Consider the following 20,708-nt stretch of genomic DNA (forward strand, 5'->3'; position numbering starts at 1 on the left):
GGCCAAATATTGCAACGGTTTTTGGAGTCAGTGTAAGTTAGCTGGCGCCAAGATTTTAACAAAGATTGATCTCAGATTGGGGTACAATAATGTATGTATTAAAGAAGAAAATGCTTGGAAGGCCATGTTTACATGCCGCCAAGGATCCTTTAAGCCCTTTGTCATGTTCTTTGGGTTGACTAATTCACCAGCGACCTTCTAGAGCATGATGAATGAAAATTTTGTGGATATGGAAAACTGTGTTATCAATGTAAATGATGATTTATTAATACTCACAAAATTAGACAATGAGGCTGAGTATGACAGGATTGTACAAGAAGTCCTTCAATGCTTACAGGAATAGGACACATTTGTCAAACCCAAGATATATAATTTCAAAGTGAAGGAAGTAGACTTCCTTGGTATGATAACTGGCCAGAATAGAATCAAGATGGACCCTGAGAAAGTTCAAGATATTTTGGATTAGCCTGAACCTACTCATGTCAAAGGAGTTAGGACCTTTCTTGGCTTAGGCAATTTCTACTGAAGGTTTGTTTAGAACTTTGCAAAAATCACAAAACCATTGAACAATCTCACAAGAAAGAACATTGCTTGGCATTGGGGTGCCGAGGAACAAGAAATTTTTGATAGGGTTAAACTGGCATTTACAATAGCACCCATATTAGCTTTTCCAGAACTAAACAAAGAGTTCCAGCCAGAAACCGACTCTTCTGATTTTGCTACTAGGGCTGTTCTGTCAATAAAATGCCCTAATAATCTTTGAAGGCCTTGTGCCTATTTATTGCATAGTTTGTTGCTCATGGAGCGCAACTATCATATTTATGACAAAGAGATACTGGCCACTATTTGAGCTTTAGAACACTGGCAGAACTATTTAGAAGGTGCTAGGCACCAATTTGAAATCTGGACTAATCATAAGAATGTGGAGTATTTTATAATGGCCCAGGACTTGAACCAAAAACAGGCCCACTATGTGGTATACTTGTCTAGGAAGTGATATGGTTAGACTCAGCAGGTGGTGTTTACCCGTTGCCACAACTAATTATAAATTAATACATAAGCCTGGCACTTCTATGGGAAAAGCGGATGCTTTGTCTAGATTAGAAGATCATGTCAACAGCATAGAATATGACAACAAAGGTGTCACCCTGATAGATCAATCCAGGGTTGCCAATGTTCAAATTGGGCAGGATTCAGATCTTCTAAAAGTCTGTAAGAAAGACATCTCATCAGAAAAAAAGGTGCACCCTGATGGCAATGAACATTATTTATGGGAAGATGGGCTCTTCCATTACAAAGACAAGATCTATGTTCCTGAGTCCACAAGGATCAAGGCAATAGAGAGATGTCACAACACACCAGTGGCTGGGTGTTATGATAACACAATCTTTGGACCTTCAAATTTCATTCTCCTTGTCAACTTTCTTTTGTAGTTTTCACACCCTGTGCCATGCGGCACTTTTCATTATTGTTCAAACTCCACTTCTTGTGCTGCACTGCCTTTTTCTATTTTTAGATACAAATACCTCACGCAGTGGAGCTGGTCACACAGGCTGTGCCCCATGACATCATCAGCCACTGCCACCACCAACTGTACAGTACACATGTACAAACAATCTGTAGTAGTATATATACCCCAATAGATCAAGACTCCTCAGTGAATTCTCCTGTTGTTTACCCACAACCAACTCGGTCCTATCTAAAGGGTAACCACTTCCCTCACTTCCTTATAGCTTTGTCTGAGTTGTGCGCCAGAGTATACAAACTCTTGGTTGTAATATTAGGACTTGCTCTTCATTACTCTCTCGCACTTTGTGCAAACCAGGTCCCCAGGGTTAAGGGGTTATTGTTTTGGGATATCCCATATAGCAGAAGGGTGCGCTCTTAGCAATGGCCCTGTAGTGCTCAGGGAGAAGGGACAATTAAATCATCTATACACGAACCCCAGTGTTAAGGGGAGTACCTCAGCTCAACAGTAGTGTGGAACTACTTGATGATTAGAAATTACATACAAAATTTTTCTTTCAAATATCTCTGACCGGGCCGGGCACTTGCCTCCGCCAGTTGGAGAAGGGTTGACAAGCGGACCACCCCCTGACAACCGTTCGGACCAGGCTTTATTACAAATACCTTTTATATACTTTTTAAATACTACAGTGTGGGTAGTCGGAGATTGAGATCTGATACTCAGCTGGGAAGAGGTAGATCCACAGATAGCAAGTGGGGACCCCCAGTTATCTTTTTTTTACATTACAAAGAGAACAAGTCAACATGTTGTTGCAACCCAATATAAACAGTCTGCTGCACAATATGCGTGCACAGATTCAGGCGTTGACAGCATAGTTCGCCAAGATTCAGGCTGCCCCAGCAGCTGAACCTACAGTTGAGCAAAAGTTCAACAAAAAAGTCGAGATTGTCGCTGACCCCAGTGCTTTCAAAGGAGATAGGGCTCAATTTGCCGAATGGTGGATCAAGCTCCAAATTTCGATCAAGGCAAACTGGGACACGTTTGCCAACAATTTTGAGATAGCGACCGCTGTGCTATCTCGACTAAAAGGACCTGTGGCGGGTCAATACGCCCAAGTTAGAATGCAGGAGTGCTACACCGCGGGAGTGTGGCCTGTCTGGGATGATCTCAAGGTTGAGATCAAAAAATATTTCAAACTGCAAGCTGAGTGTGACTGGGTGCGTCAGCAGATCTGTTCCTCCAAACAAGGAAACATGAGGACAGATGATTACGTTACCCGGTTTCTGGCCCTCTCCATCCAAGGAGGGCTGGGTAATGAACAAGTAGAACTGCTGGAATGCAATGTGAACCCCCGCATTGCAGAACAGATCTACCTGCAGGATACACAGAGTGACAACCTGGCTCTGGTGGCTGAGGAAGTTTGCCGAGTTGGTAGAGCCATGGAGCTCTACGTTATGCACCAAGGTGGTGGGACCACCACCAAAAACAACCAATCCCGGAGGCGCCCTGGGTCATCAAACCACCATAATCACTCTCACGGGTTCAAGCTGTTCGGGCTGCAGCCAGGACAGGTTTATGGATATTGGCGCGGTCCAAGGCGGACAGATGCGCAGATTCAAGGGCAGCTGTTACAACTGTGGCCAAGGGGGACACATGTCCCGAGATTGCAAAAACGGGGTGCAGGCCACCCAACAAAAAAAATAATCAAGGGCGCCAGGCGCACCAATTAGAAACCCAAAAGCCGCACAATTGGCTCAATACTCTGGCCGGTTATTCGCATGATGAACTCTGGGCTTTCTTCTACGACCAGCAAGTCAATGAAATGAAAGCTCAGGGAAAAGAGTTTGGAGCTTAGGTCACTTGGGTGCCTTCGCTCCACGAAACAATGAAGTAAACCACAACAAAGCGGTCCCTGCTCCTGGGTGTTGCACGAGCAATAAAGGAAAGAGGGTGGCTCCCCTATTTGTAAATAATTATCTAAATCTATCATCTAAAGCATGTACTTGTATGAAGAATTGTGACTGTAATATTTATGATACTACCGCTGCACCAGTGTCTCCCTCTAAGTGTGGCCCCAGCAAGACAACTACTAGGGTGCTTGATTCTGGTAAAAATAAAAATAAAAATATAGAAAATATTAAAGTAGAGAAACATGTTTTTCTCAATTCTTCTTCTTCTTTGGAGCCACCTTTCCCCAAAATCCCAAGGTGTGTGTTGATGCACACATATTTTTTTATATCAAAAAGATATCTGTTTAGACGTAGGTGTGGAGAATCTTGCCCAGGGCATAGTATGTTAGTTTTGGTGATTCTGCACCTAGTTGTGCTATCTATTTTCCCTTCTTTCTAAATCACTTTCCTCTTAATTCTTTTTGCTCTATTGTTCAGTATTCACTGAGCATTCTATAATTTCACCTTTGCGGCTGATTTGTTTACCTTTGTTTACAAAACTTCGGACTAGTATTGCAGAGTCCAGTATTCCTATTCTTTAGTTACTCATACTGGACTCTAGGTACTGTACACATTCTGTACTCTCTGATAATATAGTTACTCATACTGGACTCTAGTTCTGTCCCTGTTATCTCTCAGCAAGTGGCTAGACACTTCCCAGAAGTTCTCAATTGAACATAGTACACCCAACCAGTGCACTGCTTGATTTAGGCGCAAACAGCATTTTCATAGATCAGGTCTGGGCAGAGAAAATTGGACTTCCCCTGGTAAAATTAGATGTATCTATTCCCGTCTATAACATTGACGGTATGCTTAATGCGGGTGGCTGCATTACGCACAAATGTTCTTTTATTGTTGAGTACCAAGGAAACAGAGAATGAGTCACCGCCAAGGCTACCTAACTAGGGAAGAATAATTTAATCTTAGGCTGGACCTGGCTATTTAAACACAATCCTGAGATCAACTGGCAGACAGTGGTTGTCACATTGTCACGTTGCCCGCAGGAGTGTGATGACTTGGATAAGCCAAGTCACGTCTGTCATACAGAGCTGGATGAAAGGATAAATGCTGGTCACGTTTATGCCAAGCTCTGATTGTTAGATAAGATTGATGATGATGATGACAAGGTAAAACCTGAGGAAGAGATCAAGAGGCTGGTACCTCCAGAGTACCATGACTTCTGGAAAGTCTTTTCAAAACACAAATCAGAGCGCTTCCCAGAGGCTAAGCCTTGGGACCATGCTATAGATTTGAAGGACACCTTCAAACCAAGAAAAGGACACATGATTCCCCTCTCTGCTCCAGAAAGAGATGAGGTTTCAAGTTCCATAAATAAACAGCTTAGGAAGGGTTACATCAGACCTTCCAAGAGCCCTATGATGTCCCTGGTGTTCTTTATTCCTAAAAAAGATGGTAAAAAGTGCATGATTATGGACTATCGTTACTTAAATGAGTACACAGTTTAAAACGCGTATCTGCTGCCTTTGATCAGTCAGCTAGTAGATAAATTGGCTGGCACCAAGATCTTAACAAAGATGGATCTCAGATGGGGGTACAATAATGTACAAATCAAAGAGGAGGATGCCTGGAAGGCCACGTTCACATGCCACCGAGGATCCTTTGAACCCCTTGTTATGTTCTTTGGGTTGTCCAATTCACCGGCAACCTTCCAGAGCATGATTAAACGAGATTTTTGTGGATATGGAGGACTGTGTTGTCATTTACATTGACAATTTATTGATATTTACGAAGTCAGATGATGAGGCTGAGCATGACAGGGTCGTGCAAGAAGTCCTTTGACGCTTACAGGAATGGGACCTATTCGTCAAACCCAAAAAATGTAACTTTGAAGTAAAAGAAGTAGACTTCCTTGGTATGATAATTGGCCAGAACAGAATCAGGATGGATGCTGAGGAAGTTCAAGCTATATCGGATTGTCCTAAACCTACTTGCATCAAAGGAGTTAGGGCCTTCCTTGGCATAGGCAATTTCTACCGAAGGTTTGTTGAAAACTTTGCAAAGATAACGAGACTGTTGAACAATCTCACTCACAAGGACATTGTCTAGCACTGGGGCACCAAAGAACAAGAAGCTTTTGATAAGCTTAACAGGCATTTACAACGGCGCCTATATTAGCATTTCCAGAATTAGACAAAGAGTTTCGGCTAGAAATTAACTCTTCTGATTTTGCTACTGGGGCTGTTCATAGTTTGTCGCCTACAGAGTGCAACTATCAAATTTACGATAAAGAGATGCTGGCCATCATTAGAACTCTAGAGCACTGGCGGCACTACTTAGAAGATGGATGCTAGGCATCAATTTGAAATTTGGACCAATCATAAGAATCTGGAATATTTTATGACGGCCTGAGACTTGAACAGAAAACAGGCCCGCTATGTGGTGTATCTATCTAGGTCTAATTATAAATTAAATTAATTCATAAGCCTGGTGCTTCAATGGGGAAAGTAGACACTTTGTCTAGAAGAGAGGATCATGCCAACGGCATTGAAGATGACAACAAAGGTGTCACCCTGATAGATCAACCCAGGGTGCCAATGTTCAAATTGGGCAGGATTTCAAACTTCTAGAAGTCTTCAGGAAAGACATCTCAGAAGAGAAGGCACACCTTGATGGCAATTTACACTATTTATGGGAAGATGGGCTCTTCCATTACAAAGACAAAATCTATGTGCCTGAGTCAGCAAGGATCAAGGCAATAGACAGACATCATGACACTCCAGTGGCTGGGCACCCTGGGTGGCAACAAACAATGGAGTTGATCTCCAGAAACTATATGTGGCCTGGCATGGTCAAAGACGTACAGGAATACATAAAATCCTGTCTAAGATGTGCCATGGCAAAGAACTTGCATCAACCGCAGGCCGGAAAACTTATGCCAAATCCAATACCAGCTGGTCCCTGGCAGGATATATTGGTTGACTTTACAACGGATCTGCCCGAATCAAATGGGTATGATTCAGTAATGGTGGTAGTAGATTGATTCTCCAAAGAAGTGGTATTCATTCCCACCAATAAAAAAATTACAGCTAGTGGTACGGCGAACTTATATAAACATTTTGTATGGTCTACCCACGGGTTACCGGAAACAATTATCTCTGATAGGGGACCCCAATTTGCTAGCAAATTTACAAAAGTTATGTCGGGTGCTGGGCATCAAATCTAAGTTATCAATGGTGTTCCCTCCGCAAACAGATGGACAAACAGAGAGGCTCAATCAGGAATTGAAGCAATACCTTCGTATATTTATCAATGACAGACAGACAGATTGGGCCAAGTGGCTAAAGATAGCCCAGTTCTCTTATAATATTAAACAGTTGTCGGCTACAGGAAAGGCACCATTTGAGGTTACGAGATTGTACCTCCCCAGAATGGGTGTAGAACCTGGTAAAAGCAAGAACAAGGCTGCAGGGAACATGGCTAAGGACATGAAATCTGTCTTAGACAAAATGCGCAAGGCACTATTTAAAACTGCAGAGCAGATGGAAAACAGGGCAGAGCATAGACACTCCAAGGCCCCTGATTACAAGGTTGGCGACCTGGTCTGGTTAGATACCAACCACTTAAAATTAAAAGATTGGCAGTCTAGAAAACTGACCAAAAAGTGGATTGGTCCTTACCGGATTAAGCAAGTTAAACCCAATGCAGTGGAGCTAGAGCTCCCAAAACAAATAAGGGTAGTATCCATGGTTAATATTAGCTGGGCAAAGGCAAAACACAAAGGACCGCTGCCGGGACAGCGCATAGACTGGCCCAGACCGGTTGTAGTGACCCAGGAAGGTGAAGAAGAATTTGAAGTGGAAAATGTGGTTGATGCACCCTTGAAGCGTGGAAAATTAGAGTTCCTGGTTCTCTGGAAGGGCTATGAAGATGAGGACAGAACATGGGAACCAGAAGCCTATCTGGACAATTCCCACGACACTGTTCATTTTATTCCTATAATACATTGGCTCCTAGGAAATTTAGAGGCATGGATTCAAATCTTTTAATTCTGTTTTTCAAACAATGCCCAAAAGATTAACTACTACCACCGGTACTTGGCTTTGCCTGGAAGTCAAGCCTTAGGAGGGGGGTAATGTTATGATACACAATTTTTGGACCTTTAACTTCTATTCTCCTCTTTAACCTTCTTTCTCATTTCCCACGCACTTGTGCCATTAGGCACTTTCCTTTTGTCCAGACTTTCACTTTCTCGTGTTGTGCTTCTTCTTCTTAATTCTAGATACAATTCTCTCACACAGTGGAGCTAGTCACATGGGCTGCACCCTATAACGTTATCAGCCACTGCTTTCATCAACTGTATAGTACACATGTACAAATAGCTTGTAGTAGTATAAAATATCCCAATATATCAAGGAGACTCCTCAGTGGGTCCTACTGTTCCTAATACTAAGGGAGTTTATCCACTCTCTCACTCACTCCTCTTTACCTGTTCTCATTGTGCGCCAGAGTATAAAAGCTTTGGTTGTAACATTTTGTCTCTCTTGTGAACATTGTTGGCTTTCCATTGCACTGATAATTATATTGCCTCATATGGTACATATATATTTACAGCATTATTTGAGTATATGTATATATGAGGAATCTAGAAAAATCCTGGGTGAGAGTGATGAAATATATAACAAGGCTGGATGACATAGCAGACAAACCTATATTCCCAATAGAGGCTACAGGCTATTGATCTATTTCAAAATAAATTATTCCAGTGGTCCATGCGAGGCAGAGTTTGTCCCATTACAGATCATAGTCTTGAGGAGCTGATCAAGGATGATGATCCAATGTGAAGCTTGTGAAGTCTGGAATTGATCTGACACAACCACAATGACTGTTATGCTAATTTGAGGTAACACTGCTGAATTCATATGTAGCTTACAGCTCATCTGCCAAGTTTTGGTTTTAATGCTCATACTTTGGGCTTTTACTACATGACAGCACCCTCTCATAATCCCTAAACCCTTCAAAGCCTACTTTGAGCTAGTGTTCCACATATATAGTGCTGTTCCAGTAAGTTTTCACAACTACAAACATTGAGTCTTCAACTTCCAACCAACTGTCTCAGCCATTCTCAGGAATCCCACCATTAAAACATGGGGAAGAAACAAGTTTTTCCCATAGGTCTATACATCCTTTCTGTGTAATAGATTCTACTAGGCTCAAATCTTATTTGTCTGATGTCCAGAACTACCCACTATCATAATGAGGCCAACTATAGCACAGAATTACTGCCTGATAAAGTTGCTCCTTCTGATCCACCTACTGAAGCTGAGCACTGTTTGTATTGATCCTCCTGCTTGTCAAGATGATTCATAATCTCCTTTGATGCAGAACTTACAGATAGTGGTGGTAATGATATGAGCAATTGTGCTAACATAGATTTGAGATACTCTCAGCAAGGTTTGTATATTTGATTCTTCTATCTATGTCTCACACTAATATGTACATATATCCCAGAGGCCAAACTAATGGTCTATCTGACTTGGAGTTATCTTCTATGGATGGTTGGTTCAGCATTATTATGTCGCCATTGTTGTAGACTGATTTCTCCACAGAATCAACTTCTGACATAGCTGTACCATGACTCTATTAAGGAATGCATGAAAAATGTCAATGGAGCACAAATGGAGATTGTGGATGGCAGCAATAGCAAGGACAACTCTGATGTGTGATATGTGGACAGTGGGAGCAAATATTTCAAGGAAATCAAAACCAGGATGCTGGTTGTAGCCTTTAGTCACATATCTGGCCTTGTAGTGCTCAACAGAGCCATAATCACTACTTTCACTGTTAATAGCAGGAGTAAATTCTCTGTGTTGTAGCCACCCTGGTCTAGGTGGTCTCCTAGTTCTTACAGGGCGTCTCAATGCAATAGACAAGTCAGGAGAAGGCAAGCAATGAAGAGGGTGATCTGGAAGCCTAGTAGGTTGATTCACATATGATTTTGCATCAAGGTCCAAATCAAGCCCATAATCAGGTAAGTGCTGAGGTTGCTGAAGTATAGCTGGTGGGCCAATTGGTGCAGGGACATCCTCATTCAGGCCCAATGGCATGGATAGTGAAGGTGGAGTTGGAGTTGGAGGTGGAGTTGAGACATTGTCAGAAGACCTGTTCAATCCAGGGAAGTAGTGCTCATCAAAATCAGCTCACTCAGAGATAATGGTGCATTTGGTGGTAGGATTGAAGAATTTCTCCAACCCTTGTGCATTTCAGGGTAACCAATGAATACACATTTCTCCATATGAGAGCCAAAGATGTTTCTCTTGTCCTTTTGCATATGCACATAGGCAGTACATGTTCAATTGAGAACTTCTGGAAAGTGTCTAACCTCTTGCTGAGAGCTAACAGGGACAGAACTAGAGTCCAATATGAGTAACTTTATTATCAGAGAGTCACAAAGGCAAAATTATAGAATGCTCAGTGAATACTGAACAATAGAGCAAAAGGAATAAAGAGGAAAGTGATTTAGAAAGAAGGGAAAATAGATAGCACAACTAGGTGCAGAATCACCAAAACTAACAGTACAGCCCCAAACGCAAAGGTGAAATATGTCAGGCTTGAGTCCATACCACAGCTCAAAGGAAGTGGCATGGGCTACTGCATCAGTGGGACACCTGTTCCAGACATGCACCAAAGTGGAGAGACATTCACCCCAGAAGCTGTTTGGCAATGCAGACTCTAATAGCATGGTAGTGATGCACTCAGTAAGAAGTCTGTTTGCTTGCTCTGCCACACCATTTTGCTGAGGGTAATTCCTGGTGGTATGCTGTCTGACAATTCCATGGTCATCTGTGAATTGCTCAAATTCCTTGGACATGTACTCTCCCCCTTTAACATTGCACAAAGCCTTGATTTTGTGCTCCAATTGAGTCTTAGCATAAGCCTTGAATCTATCACAACACAATGGGATCCGCACCCGTGTACAGTGATTCTGGACCTTCTGGGCATGCAACCAATCAGTATGCTTTCCAAGTACGCCTTGGTAGCTTAGTTGGTAAAGCACCAGACCATGAAAGCTGGAGTCCCAGGTTCAAGCTCTGGCCAATGCATGTTTTCTCATACTATAAACAAATGTCATAATTTGTCAGAATCTTTTGAAAGCATCAAAGACATCTGACTTGGCCTTGAGAGGCACAACAACACAGAATTGACTGTGGTCATCAATGGAGGTGACCCAGTAGCGATAACCAGAAAATGTGGGAGAAGAGACTTGGTGTACATTAGAATGGATGAGGTCCAAAGGATGAGCAGAGCAAGTATCAGATGAGGGGAATGAATTGGCATGCATCTTGCCAGACAAGCACAGTTTACAGACAGGAGCAGGAGCAGCCTTGGATTCCAATGTAAGCCCAGTAACCAGATCTCTCTGTATTAGTCTCGTAACATCAGCATGATGCTGGTGAGCCAATCTGCAATGCCAAAACATCAAATCAAGTAGTATAGTTGCAGTAAAGTGTCTAAATTCAACACAAGCAGCAGCAGATCCATCAAGGAATGCTGCATTGTGTAATTAATAGCTGCAGTGAACAGAAGAGTGTTGTTACACATAAAAGATATGGAATGAGACAAAATGGTGACATTGAAACCACCTTGACAAGTTAAATACAAGACTGAGAGGAGATTATTTTGAAGATCTGGTACATGGAGCACTCTAGAGAATTCCACAGCCCTTGCCACTTTGTCATTGATCAGAAGGTTAAACACCACAGAACCAACACCAGCTGAATAGACGACAGTGTAATCAGCCAGCTTGATTAGCACTTGATATAGGGTATAGTGGTGAACCCCATGATGATGAGGTGTCATATGAGAAGTAGTGCCTGTGTGTCTGTATGGATGGGTGCAGGTGCTATTGGCAGTGGTAGATGAAAAATGCAAGGCATAATCAACTTCAGCACAACAACGACAATTAATCTCTTCAGCAAAGAAAGCATGGCCCTAATTATGGTCATGCATGTCAGTTCATCATCCAATTTGGCTAATGTGAAGCCAGTAGGACAAAGATTTTGAATCTGATGTATACCTTTGTCAATCCTAATCATAAAAGACTGCAGGGATTTCTCCCCCTTTTTTCTGATAGAGAAGAAATCATCTTAGGCATTGAATCTCGTCCCAGGCTTCTTAGTGATGTGCACAGCAGCAAGTTTCTCCAAGATCTTGACAGGATTATGAATAATGCCATCAAGATGGATACACTGCTCTTTGGTGACATTAAGGTATAATGTACCAGCAGCCTTTTCAGCTCTCAACACACATTTCTCTTGTGCTTCAGCATCAGTCACAGGGCACTTGTCAGTGCCAGAGACAAGCCTCCACAATTCCTTGGTCATCAACCAAGCTTGCATTTCACCACTCCACTGGGGGTAGTTAGTGCCAGACAAGAGATTGAACTTGGGATCAGAGTCAGACATGATGGGTGTTGTATAAGACAATAGAGCAAAGATAAATAATGTAGGAGATGGCTATAGGCAATAGAATAGTGGCAAAAACAATTGGAAACAGTAGGAGGTGAGCAGATAAGATGGTGAGGCGGTGGAGAGAGGATATGGAGAGGGTCCAAAAGTGCAAGGATATGTCCAAATAGGGTCCAAAAAGTGTTCAAAAAGTGATCTAGGAGGGTGCTAAGGCTTCTTAGTGCTGCAACAGGGTTACATCTGTGTTCCCCTTTTAATACTACACTGATATTAACAGAGAAATTGCCTCAAGACAGTGTTGGTTAATAGGGCTTGTATTTGAGTCAACAAAGTGACTTAAGCTCCCAAAACACCACAGACTGAGAGAGGCTCTAGGCAATAGCAAACTGAGGCAATGCAGGCGAGCGCTTTACAGTCTATAGGCTTGTTCTATCTGATAATGGACAGAGCAGAGAAGATTGGAGTTGAAACCAAATCAGAGATATGGGCACCAAAAATATACAGCAACAGATGGCTCAAATATTACAGGAGGTGAAGCACAGGAAATGGAGATATGTAACAGGGGCCCAATAGGGGATCAAATGATGATCCCAGATTGGTTTAAAGGCTCACAGACAGATCCAGCTCAAATTAAACTGCTCTGATGCGTCTCCTAGGGTCATTAGGGCTGTAGAACATGATGATAAAAGTTTGAGGATGATCAGATAAGGATCTGGTGATATATGGCAAAGATAAGACCAAAAAGCATCCAAAATGGGGGTAACAGACAACAAGGAGTTGTTGGAAGAGATCAAGATAAGGTCAGAGTAATCTGAGATGATAGATTGGATAATCAGAGTCCCAGAAGACAATGATTACAATGGGTAAGCAGTAGGATGCTTGGATGGTGAGATATGAGGTCAGGAAAATGGCTAGAGCACAGGGCTCATAAACTATTAAGAACAAAGCTTAAGGGAAGTGTCTAGCCACTTGCTGAGAGTGATCAGGGACTGGAAACTAGAGTCCAATGTGAGTAACTATTTTATTAGAGAGTATAACAGGTATACAGTACCTAGAGCCAAATGTGAGTAACTAGAGAATAGGAAGCATTGGACTCTGCAGTACTGTCCGAAGTTTTGTAAGCAAAGCTAAACAAAGGAGCTGTAGAAATTATATTATGTAAGCAAACTTTGAAGCTTCACCCGAAGATTTACTCTGTGATTTTAACCGGCCTTTTATGGCCACCATTGTTTTTTCACATGATATTACAGTATTTGTTTGCCAAAGGAATCCTTCTCCCGTGCCTGTTCCCATGCCCTGAGGGACCAAGTATCCAACAGGAGCCACAGAGGCGGAATACTGTAATAGAGAACACAACCAATACTAGATAACATAGGAATAGATAGGGAAAAGAATGAAAATAAGTAGGAAGCACTAAGATGCAGAATCATTAAAACTAACATATTGCACAAATCACAATTGATATTATTAATTACTACAAGTCTCAAGCTTGTTACAGATACCAATATTGATGCATAGTACAGTATGTCTGGCAAACAAGCAAGTGAAAAGGCTTGATTTTTAGAAGTTTATCACCACTGTACTTGCATGTGCTGATTCACTTTCTTCAGTCATGCAACATGGATTAATATCACTGATTTATATGGGGATACAAAATCACCCAGCACTATAAAACACCCAAATAGTAGAATATCTAAATGAAGGGGACGGTGGTCCCAAAGGTTGCATGCAAGCCACATTGTGTCGGTTATTTGGCTTAAGTTTGCTCATGTGGTTTTTGTGGCACCAGAGGTGTGGTAGGTGCCACAGGCACCTGACAGTTGCAACTTGTCCTCGTAATTACACTGTGGGTATTGGCTCATTTAAGCCCAATTTATATGGGAGTTCTGATTGGCTAGCAAAAGCTAAAATTGAATGTTTTCAGGATATAAGCTGGGCTTGAATAAGTGTTAACTGTATTTGTAGGTGATTACTTCCTGCTTTTGGGTTCACTGTGGTCACAGTGATTGTATGCCCATGAAGGTTGTTATTTCCCAACATAAACTCCATTTTAGATATCGCAGATATATTTTTGCCGTATTGGCGTATAGCCCAGTTCTATCAGTACTGGACGATATAATATTTGATCACTACTTGTCCCCAAATTTATGATAACTATTGGGGGAATATCGGACCGCTCCAAAGTTCGAGATGTCTCATCTCCACCCCAGTTGTGGCTGTGACTTTTCCGATTTTGTAAACCGCAGCTTCAGACGTCTGCGTCAAGGTTTGCAGCGCTTCATCAAGTTGATCCTCGCCCACGATCACCACCAAACCTATGCCGCTGTTGAACGTCCGCGCCATCTCTAGAGGGTCAACGCTTCCCTGTTCCATCAGGAAGCGGAACACAGGCGGCAACTGCCACGTCGATACATCAACGTAGCATCCGAGACCTCGCGGCAGGACTCTCGGTATGTTTTCGATGAAACCACCGCCTGTTATGTGAGACATGCCCTTTAAAAGACCTTTATTTACTGCAGGAAGGACCTGCTTGATGTATATTCGTGTTGGTTCGAGCAGACTTAGCGCCAGCGTCTTCTTCTCATCCCACGGACAAGGCGACGAATAAGGTAGCCCAGAAAGAGCTATGATCTTGCGGACTAGGGAAAAACCATTTGAATGTAAGCCTGATGATTGTATCCCAAGTAGAATGTCTCCAGGGGCAATATCTGGTCGGGGTAATATCAAATTTCGCTCTACAGCTCCCACAGCGAACCCTGCGAGATCATAGTCGTCTAAGAAAAAGGCTCTACATTGAATACTATGTACGCGGATCGATAAGGAAATAAGTTTTTGTCTGACCTTTCAGATACATCCCTGGCATTTCAGCAGTCTCCCCTCCAATCAGGGCGCATCCAGCTTGCTGACACCCTTCAGCGATGCCAGCGACGACTTGCGTGGCGGTCTTCACATCAAGTTTACTGCATCCATAATAATCCAAGAAGAACAATGGCTCAGCACCCTGCACAAGGAGGTCATTGACAGACATGGCGACAAGATCGATGCCTACATGATGAGTTAGGGATTGTGAATGCCAACTTGAAGGCTGGGTGCTTACCAACAAATTCATGGATACCAGTATCGACAGCGACGCTAAGTTTAGTACCTACTCCATCCGTGCTACTAACGAGCACGGGATCTTTGTAACCCGTTGCTTTGAGGTCGAACACGCCTCCAAAACCGCCAATTTCTGCATCGGCGCCTGCGCGGCGTGTGGCACGGACGTAGGGTTTGATAGCCTCTACCAACAAGCTACCAGCATCTACCGAGACGCCAGCCTGTGCGTACGTCAAGCCTAATGGGCTTTGGGTTGATGCTGACAGCGCCCTACCAAGCGGATCAGGGGCTGACTATCAATCATGGTTTGTATAGGAAACGCTCTCACCTATGGGCAATATCTCTTCGATACACCATACCATCAAAGTTGACCTTATCGATACCGGAGTAAACTAAGTCGAGTGCTTCTCGCAGAGTCGCAGCATACGATGATACAACGATGACACGACCACCCGAAGTTACGACATGCTCGCCAGATACTGAGGTCCCAGCATGAAAGACGACAACGTCTAAATTAAATGGTTAGGATGAAACTCATGTCAACCGACCCTTACTGACTAGATGGGACTTGTCCTATTTCGATCTGTTTTCCTTTGGCGTAATTTCCAGGATATCCGCTGGAGGCCAGAACGACAGAAACGGCAAAGCCAGGACGAGTACTAATGTTAACTGAATCAAGGCGATGCTCCGCGCAAGCCTGTGCTTGTGACGCCTTAGAACATCAAATCATCAAATTGAAAAGGTGGAAAGCATTTCACCAATAGTATTGCTGCCAAGTCTACATTTTCGCTGAGAAGAAGCACCAGAGATTCTGTTTCTGGATCGCCAAATCTGACATTATACTCCAGCACTTTGGGGCCAGATTCTGTCAGCATGAAGCCGGTGAATAGAAGTCCTACAAAGGGGAAACCTGTAAGAATGTGCATGATCAGTTCATTGAAATTGTACGTCTGGTCAGATGGCACCTTCTTTTCTCATGCCATCGATAGTGGGCCGTAAAGTTTCAGACATAATTTGATCCATGATAGCGGGAGAGGCTACTGAAGTGGGAGCATAGGCACCCATACCACCTGTGTTGAGGCCAGTGTCACCCTCGCCAAAACGTTTATGATCTTGAGCAGCTGGTAGGGGGATGATAGTGTAACCATCCGAAAAGGCGAGGACAGAAATTTCAGGGCCAGTCAGTAACTCTTCAACGACAACCTCGCTGCCTGATAGAAGAGCATGGACGTTATAAGTTTAAGATGTAAATTGCCATAATATAGTATCTAACCTGCACCACCAAATATTTTAGTGACCATGATTTCACGAAGACCCTGGACTGCTTCGTCGCTTGTTTCGGGAATGAGTACGCCTTTACCAGCTGCCAGACCGCTAGCTTTGAGAACAACGCGATGACCGCAAGTCTGAACATAATGGATAGCCTGATCGACGTCTGAAGAGGAAAAAACGCGGTATTTTGCGGTGGGGATGGAATGGCGTTCCATGAAAGCCTTTGAGAAAGCTTTTGAGCCTTCCATACGTGCAGCCAATGCACTTGGGCCGAAGACGGGTATCCCGACTGGATGTGCGGATTGGAGCATAGTCGCAGCGAGGAAGGTCAACTAGTACTGACCTTTTCTAAAATAATGCTCTATTCCATCTACGAGAGGCTGTTCTGGGCCAGGGACGACGAGGTCTATCTAAGATGAAGAGAGAATATGGCTATGGAGGGCTAGTGAGACGGTGAAAGAGCATACGTTATTTTCGACAGCAAACGCGATAAGCTCAGATATATGATCCGAGTGTAAGACGACATTTGACGTTTTCGGGTTGTGGGCTGTACCGCCGTTTCCAGGAGAGACGAATATGTACTGGACGAGCTCTGATTTTGCTAGTTTCCAAGCAAGGGCATGTTCGCGGCCTCCGCTGCCAAGGATAAGAATTCGAGAGCTCATGGGCAGGAGGACGTGGTGGAAATGAGGAGAAGTGCCCGAAGATTTCGGATTTCGGCCCACGAACTTCATCAACAAAACAAGGTGATCGTGGCATCGTTTTGCATTGTTTGTAAGATAGGCCTCATCCACAATCGACGCCATCACATGACGTGACTTGGCCTGTGACAGCCAGTGTTACTCTCACTGCAACTTAGGAATTATGCACACAATGAATTATATATGTTCTGTATATAACTCCCTAAGAATGCCTTCTGGAATATGGTGGATGAATGGTTACACTTCGAGTTTTGGATACAGCCATATCGCGGCAACAATTTTTTTTAAATCCCGATTATTTATTTGTATGATCGAGAGCTTGTTTGCAAATATTAATTCAATTGTGCGGGTGTGATGTGTGACTTCAGTGAAGGCAAGAAAGTAGCGCATTTATTCAGTCTATCATACAGGCAGCGTAGCGTACAATGTAGGTATGAGTTTAAGGCAAAATTTGTGTCGTGTCCGCATCAATCGCGTCCTCCATGGCAGTGATCCCAGCCTCAACGGAAGGCCAACGGCTGACACCCGTCACATGGGGGGATGTGAGTTGCCTGCAGAGGAAAGAAGAGTTAAGTAAAACAGTGTATTACGGAAGGACAACTCACCAGCTGGAAAAAATGCCGATACGGTGACCCCTTGTAACTAAATAAACTGCTCCTGTAACAGGACCCTTGGGAACATTGTATGCCTGACCATTGTGGGTCCTGGTACTAGATGCCAATGCACCTATGGCTGCGACAGGAACAGGGGGACCGTGGGATGAAACAGCCAATAGAACAGTGGTAGCAAAGGGAGTCGGCGCGACAGTGGTAGACGACGAGGTCAAAGCGATGGTGGGAGCGAGAGGAACGGGGTTTCCCTGGGCACTGTCAAGGACTGCGGACATCAGCAACATGGCATTGCTGGGATTGGGGGAGACGTGGGAGAGTAAAGACAAAACAACGCCTACAAGATACCGTTTGTGAGTAAGATACAATAGAAATGTGAAATAAAAAAAAGGACCTACCCAGGGTTTTGTCCTCATTATCAACTTTGTCATCACACACCAAACTTTCAGGCTGTTTGGAGCTTGAAGGTGCGGGGGGAGGAAACATTGTCATAATGAAGAAAAACAGGTATAGGAACGAGGACTGAGTGAGCGTAAAGAGCTATGTGAGCTTAAAGAAATATGAAAAAAAAGCCTGACCTTTTATAGAGAGCCAGGACAAACATCCAAGACAGTGGTCATCCCTACAACCAAAAGAAGAGGTGGGGAGGAGCTAAAGAGACAAAGTGAGGAGAGGTCAAGATTTCCTCATGAGAAAGAGAATACATGGAATGGAACAATATCAAAGTCATGTGACACCTTACAATGGACGTGATTCCTCGAGTGATCACCTCGTGCACCTTGGGCCCGATGAATGGTTGACAGAATATGGAGCTGCAATGAGCGTGGTGTCTGTGTCAGGCTCATTGTTGCGACTCATGATATACAGTAGCAAAGTTCCTCTGCCTCCTTACCAGATAATCATTTGGTGGTAAGAACACTGCTCCACCAAATGCAGTGTATCACAGGGCTGGTTTTAACCAGATTCTCATCTCTATTCCAGTCACTTCTTTCAACAGATGTTGGGAGCCATTGTTTCAATTTGGGCACCACTTACGCGTAAGTCTCACTTTGCTTATCTTTTGGCACCCCTTCTAACTTCTTATATTCTTCACAGCCCAAAGGCGGCAGGGGCAGCATGGAGATTTACATGACAAATAACGAGTGAGGCATATGACCCTTCCATCTCTAGCGATCTTCCAGTCACATCCATCAAGAATGTTGAAAGCCATTGGTATCGATTTGGGCACCACTCACTCATCGGGGTTCCAGTCACATCCATCAAAAATGTTGAAAGCCTTCGATATCGGTTTACTGTGAGCCGCAAGGAGATTTGCAGAGCCAACCACAAGTGCTGGGGAGCAAGGTTCAGTAAAGAAGGTCACGAGGGACCTGCTATGGACAAGGATCAAAAAATTCATTGCATGTATGTAGTTACACTTGCTATTACAATACTAGTTACTTCCGCTCCCACCCGGCTGTGTCCATCCTGAAACATAATTGTCATCCAAAACCTCATCTGATGAGTAAATTACACCTGCAGCGAAGCCTTGTACTTTGTCATGAAGTCGAGGCCGGTAAGGCAGGGGATCCATGATGGCAATGAAGTCCGGGTCAGGGCGTCCATCTCCATGTGAAACTGGCTCAGATCTCATCATCGTTTGAAGGACCTCTTGGTCTTGCAGACGGAAATGATTGAGTAGCATGGAATAGACATCCCAGGCTGTGTTCATGGTGACAAGAGGATTTCTGGTGTCTGAGAGGAAAGTTGAGGCCAGTTCATGAAATGCCAGTGGTACTAGAAAGAAAACTTCATGATTGGGGCTCACATACTTCTTGCGCACTTGCTGGAGGAAAGGAATATGTACATTGACTTGTAAATAATGATAAGCAAAAGCTATAGTAAATATTTTGAGTTGAACACGTACCATGAAATCACTTGAGTCCCAACGTGTTGGCTGCTGAAAAATGTCGTCAGGATGACCCTGGGGAAGAATCTTGTTCTTGTTGCGTCGAGGGCATGTTGTGTTGAAGCAATCAGCAAAACAATCAAGCTCGCTCTGTAACCATGGGATGAAAATAAAGTGAAAGACAAGCCTATGCAGAAACTCAATGAACAGAAAGTAGTTACATGAGAGAAAAACACTCACCGCTCTAAGGCATCATTGGGGTTGTATAGGCCATTGTTGAGCCCTTCATCCATGAGTATCTCAAATCCAGGGGACCACCGCTTTCGCAACTGACTCCAGAAAATCTCCGGCTTGACGTTACGGTGCAATCCTTTGAATGCGTGCTGTAATGTTCAGTCAAGACCAGGGTCATGCATATGACACAGGAGAGTCTGGGCATTTGCTATGCCATTGTTCTCAGTACCTGGGTCACTCTGGGTGACAAGCGGCATGCCTGAAATATGTTGCTAGTCATTGAGCAATGATAACATAAAGGGTTAGTACACAAACCACCTAATTTCTCTACAGTATCACAGTACCATGCACAGATTAATCGTGGATTATGGTTCGTCCACCAAATCTTGAGCCATAAGACCTTACCAGAGAATGGTTCCAACCCCACATGAAGGAAAAGTTGAAACCGCCTCCACTTGTCATGTTGGTCAAAGGTCCATAGGTCGTTTACTCCTGCAGTCCAAAAGTAACTACATTTCAGCCTGCAACATTTGCGTGCTGCAACCTCATTAGAATGCACTTTGTTCATGTACTCAAGGATTAGTTGGCTGTTGGTTCGGAGATCAGGTAACTTGGATCAGAGCTCTATATTATATTACTTACTGGGGAGCCATTATTCCCTCCTCATCACATAATGCACCCTTCATGTCCTGGGATCCTTGATTCAGGTATCATTTTTGCAAATGTTTGATGGCAGGTCCGACACTTTGCAAGGTGTGTGCTTGTCCTCAGGTGCTTTGAAGGCCCCACTGCATGCATTTTTTCTTGAGCATAGCGAGACTTGAAGATTCTAATGTTAGTATATCAGAGTGTGGTGAAAGCATAATATACGCACAACAGGCTGTATTTCATTGCATCAAAAGACCCCTTCAGGGACATGAGAATGTCCGGATTTGAGTACCCGGCAGTGACATATTTCTCGATCAAGGGACAAATTACATCATCCGGAGCTATGTTTAACACACCACAACTTAGCGTTGGATACAGCTTAAGGAATGCAAAAATGTACGCAGCCGTGTGCTACTTC

The 20,708-nt window shown here is 43.5% G+C and overlaps 4 protein-coding genes across 4 annotated transcripts; 1 reads left to right on the plus strand and 3 right to left on the minus strand.

Moving 5' to 3' along the window:
• Nucleotides 1-1,073: 1,073 nt before the first annotated feature.
• Nucleotides 1,074-3,323, plus strand: SERLADRAFT_434008 (uncharacterized protein; the record flags this gene model as incomplete). The annotated part of the gene is made up of 3 exons (XM_007314294.1): nt 1,074-1,361; nt 2,344-3,039; nt 3,114-3,323. The coding sequence occupies 3 exons, from the start codon at nt 1,074-1,076 to the stop codon at nt 3,321-3,323; spliced, it is 1,194 nt and encodes a 397-aa protein (XP_007314356.1).
• Nucleotides 3,324-13,890: 10,567 nt separating this feature from the next.
• On the minus strand, nt 13,891-16,913 carry SERLADRAFT_359758 (uncharacterized protein; the record flags this gene model as incomplete). Its single annotated transcript, XM_007314295.1, has 10 exons — nt 13,891-14,617; nt 14,685-14,888; nt 14,941-15,209; nt 15,268-15,448; nt 15,498-15,636; nt 15,698-15,849; nt 15,905-16,150; nt 16,213-16,500; nt 16,555-16,621; nt 16,679-16,913. 10 exons carry the CDS (start codon nt 16,874-16,876, stop codon nt 13,998-14,000), a joined length of 2,364 nt encoding a protein of 787 aa, XP_007314357.1.
• A 438-nt stretch (nt 16,914-17,351) lies between these two features.
• Nucleotides 17,352-18,012, minus strand: SERLADRAFT_405818 (uncharacterized protein; the record flags this gene model as incomplete). Its single annotated transcript, XM_007314296.1, has 3 exons — nt 17,352-17,463; nt 17,518-17,857; nt 17,919-18,012. 3 exons carry the CDS (start codon nt 18,010-18,012, stop codon nt 17,352-17,354), a joined length of 546 nt encoding a protein of 181 aa, XP_007314358.1.
• Nucleotides 18,013-18,952: 940 nt separating this feature from the next.
• Nucleotides 18,953-20,104, minus strand: SERLADRAFT_405819 (uncharacterized protein; the record flags this gene model as incomplete). Its single annotated transcript, XM_007314297.1, has 5 exons — nt 18,953-19,345; nt 19,427-19,595; nt 19,649-19,791; nt 19,872-19,901; nt 20,048-20,104. 5 exons carry the CDS (start codon nt 20,102-20,104, stop codon nt 18,953-18,955), a joined length of 792 nt encoding a protein of 263 aa, XP_007314359.1.
• Between the last annotated feature and the right edge of the window lie 604 nt (nt 20,105-20,708).

Source organism: Serpula lacrymans (assembly GCF_000218685.1).
Source record: "Serpula lacrymans var. lacrymans S7.9 unplaced genomic scaffold SERLAscaffold_3, whole genome shotgun sequence".
Taxonomy (NCBI): Eukaryota; Fungi; Basidiomycota; class Agaricomycetes; order Boletales; family Serpulaceae; genus Serpula; species Serpula lacrymans.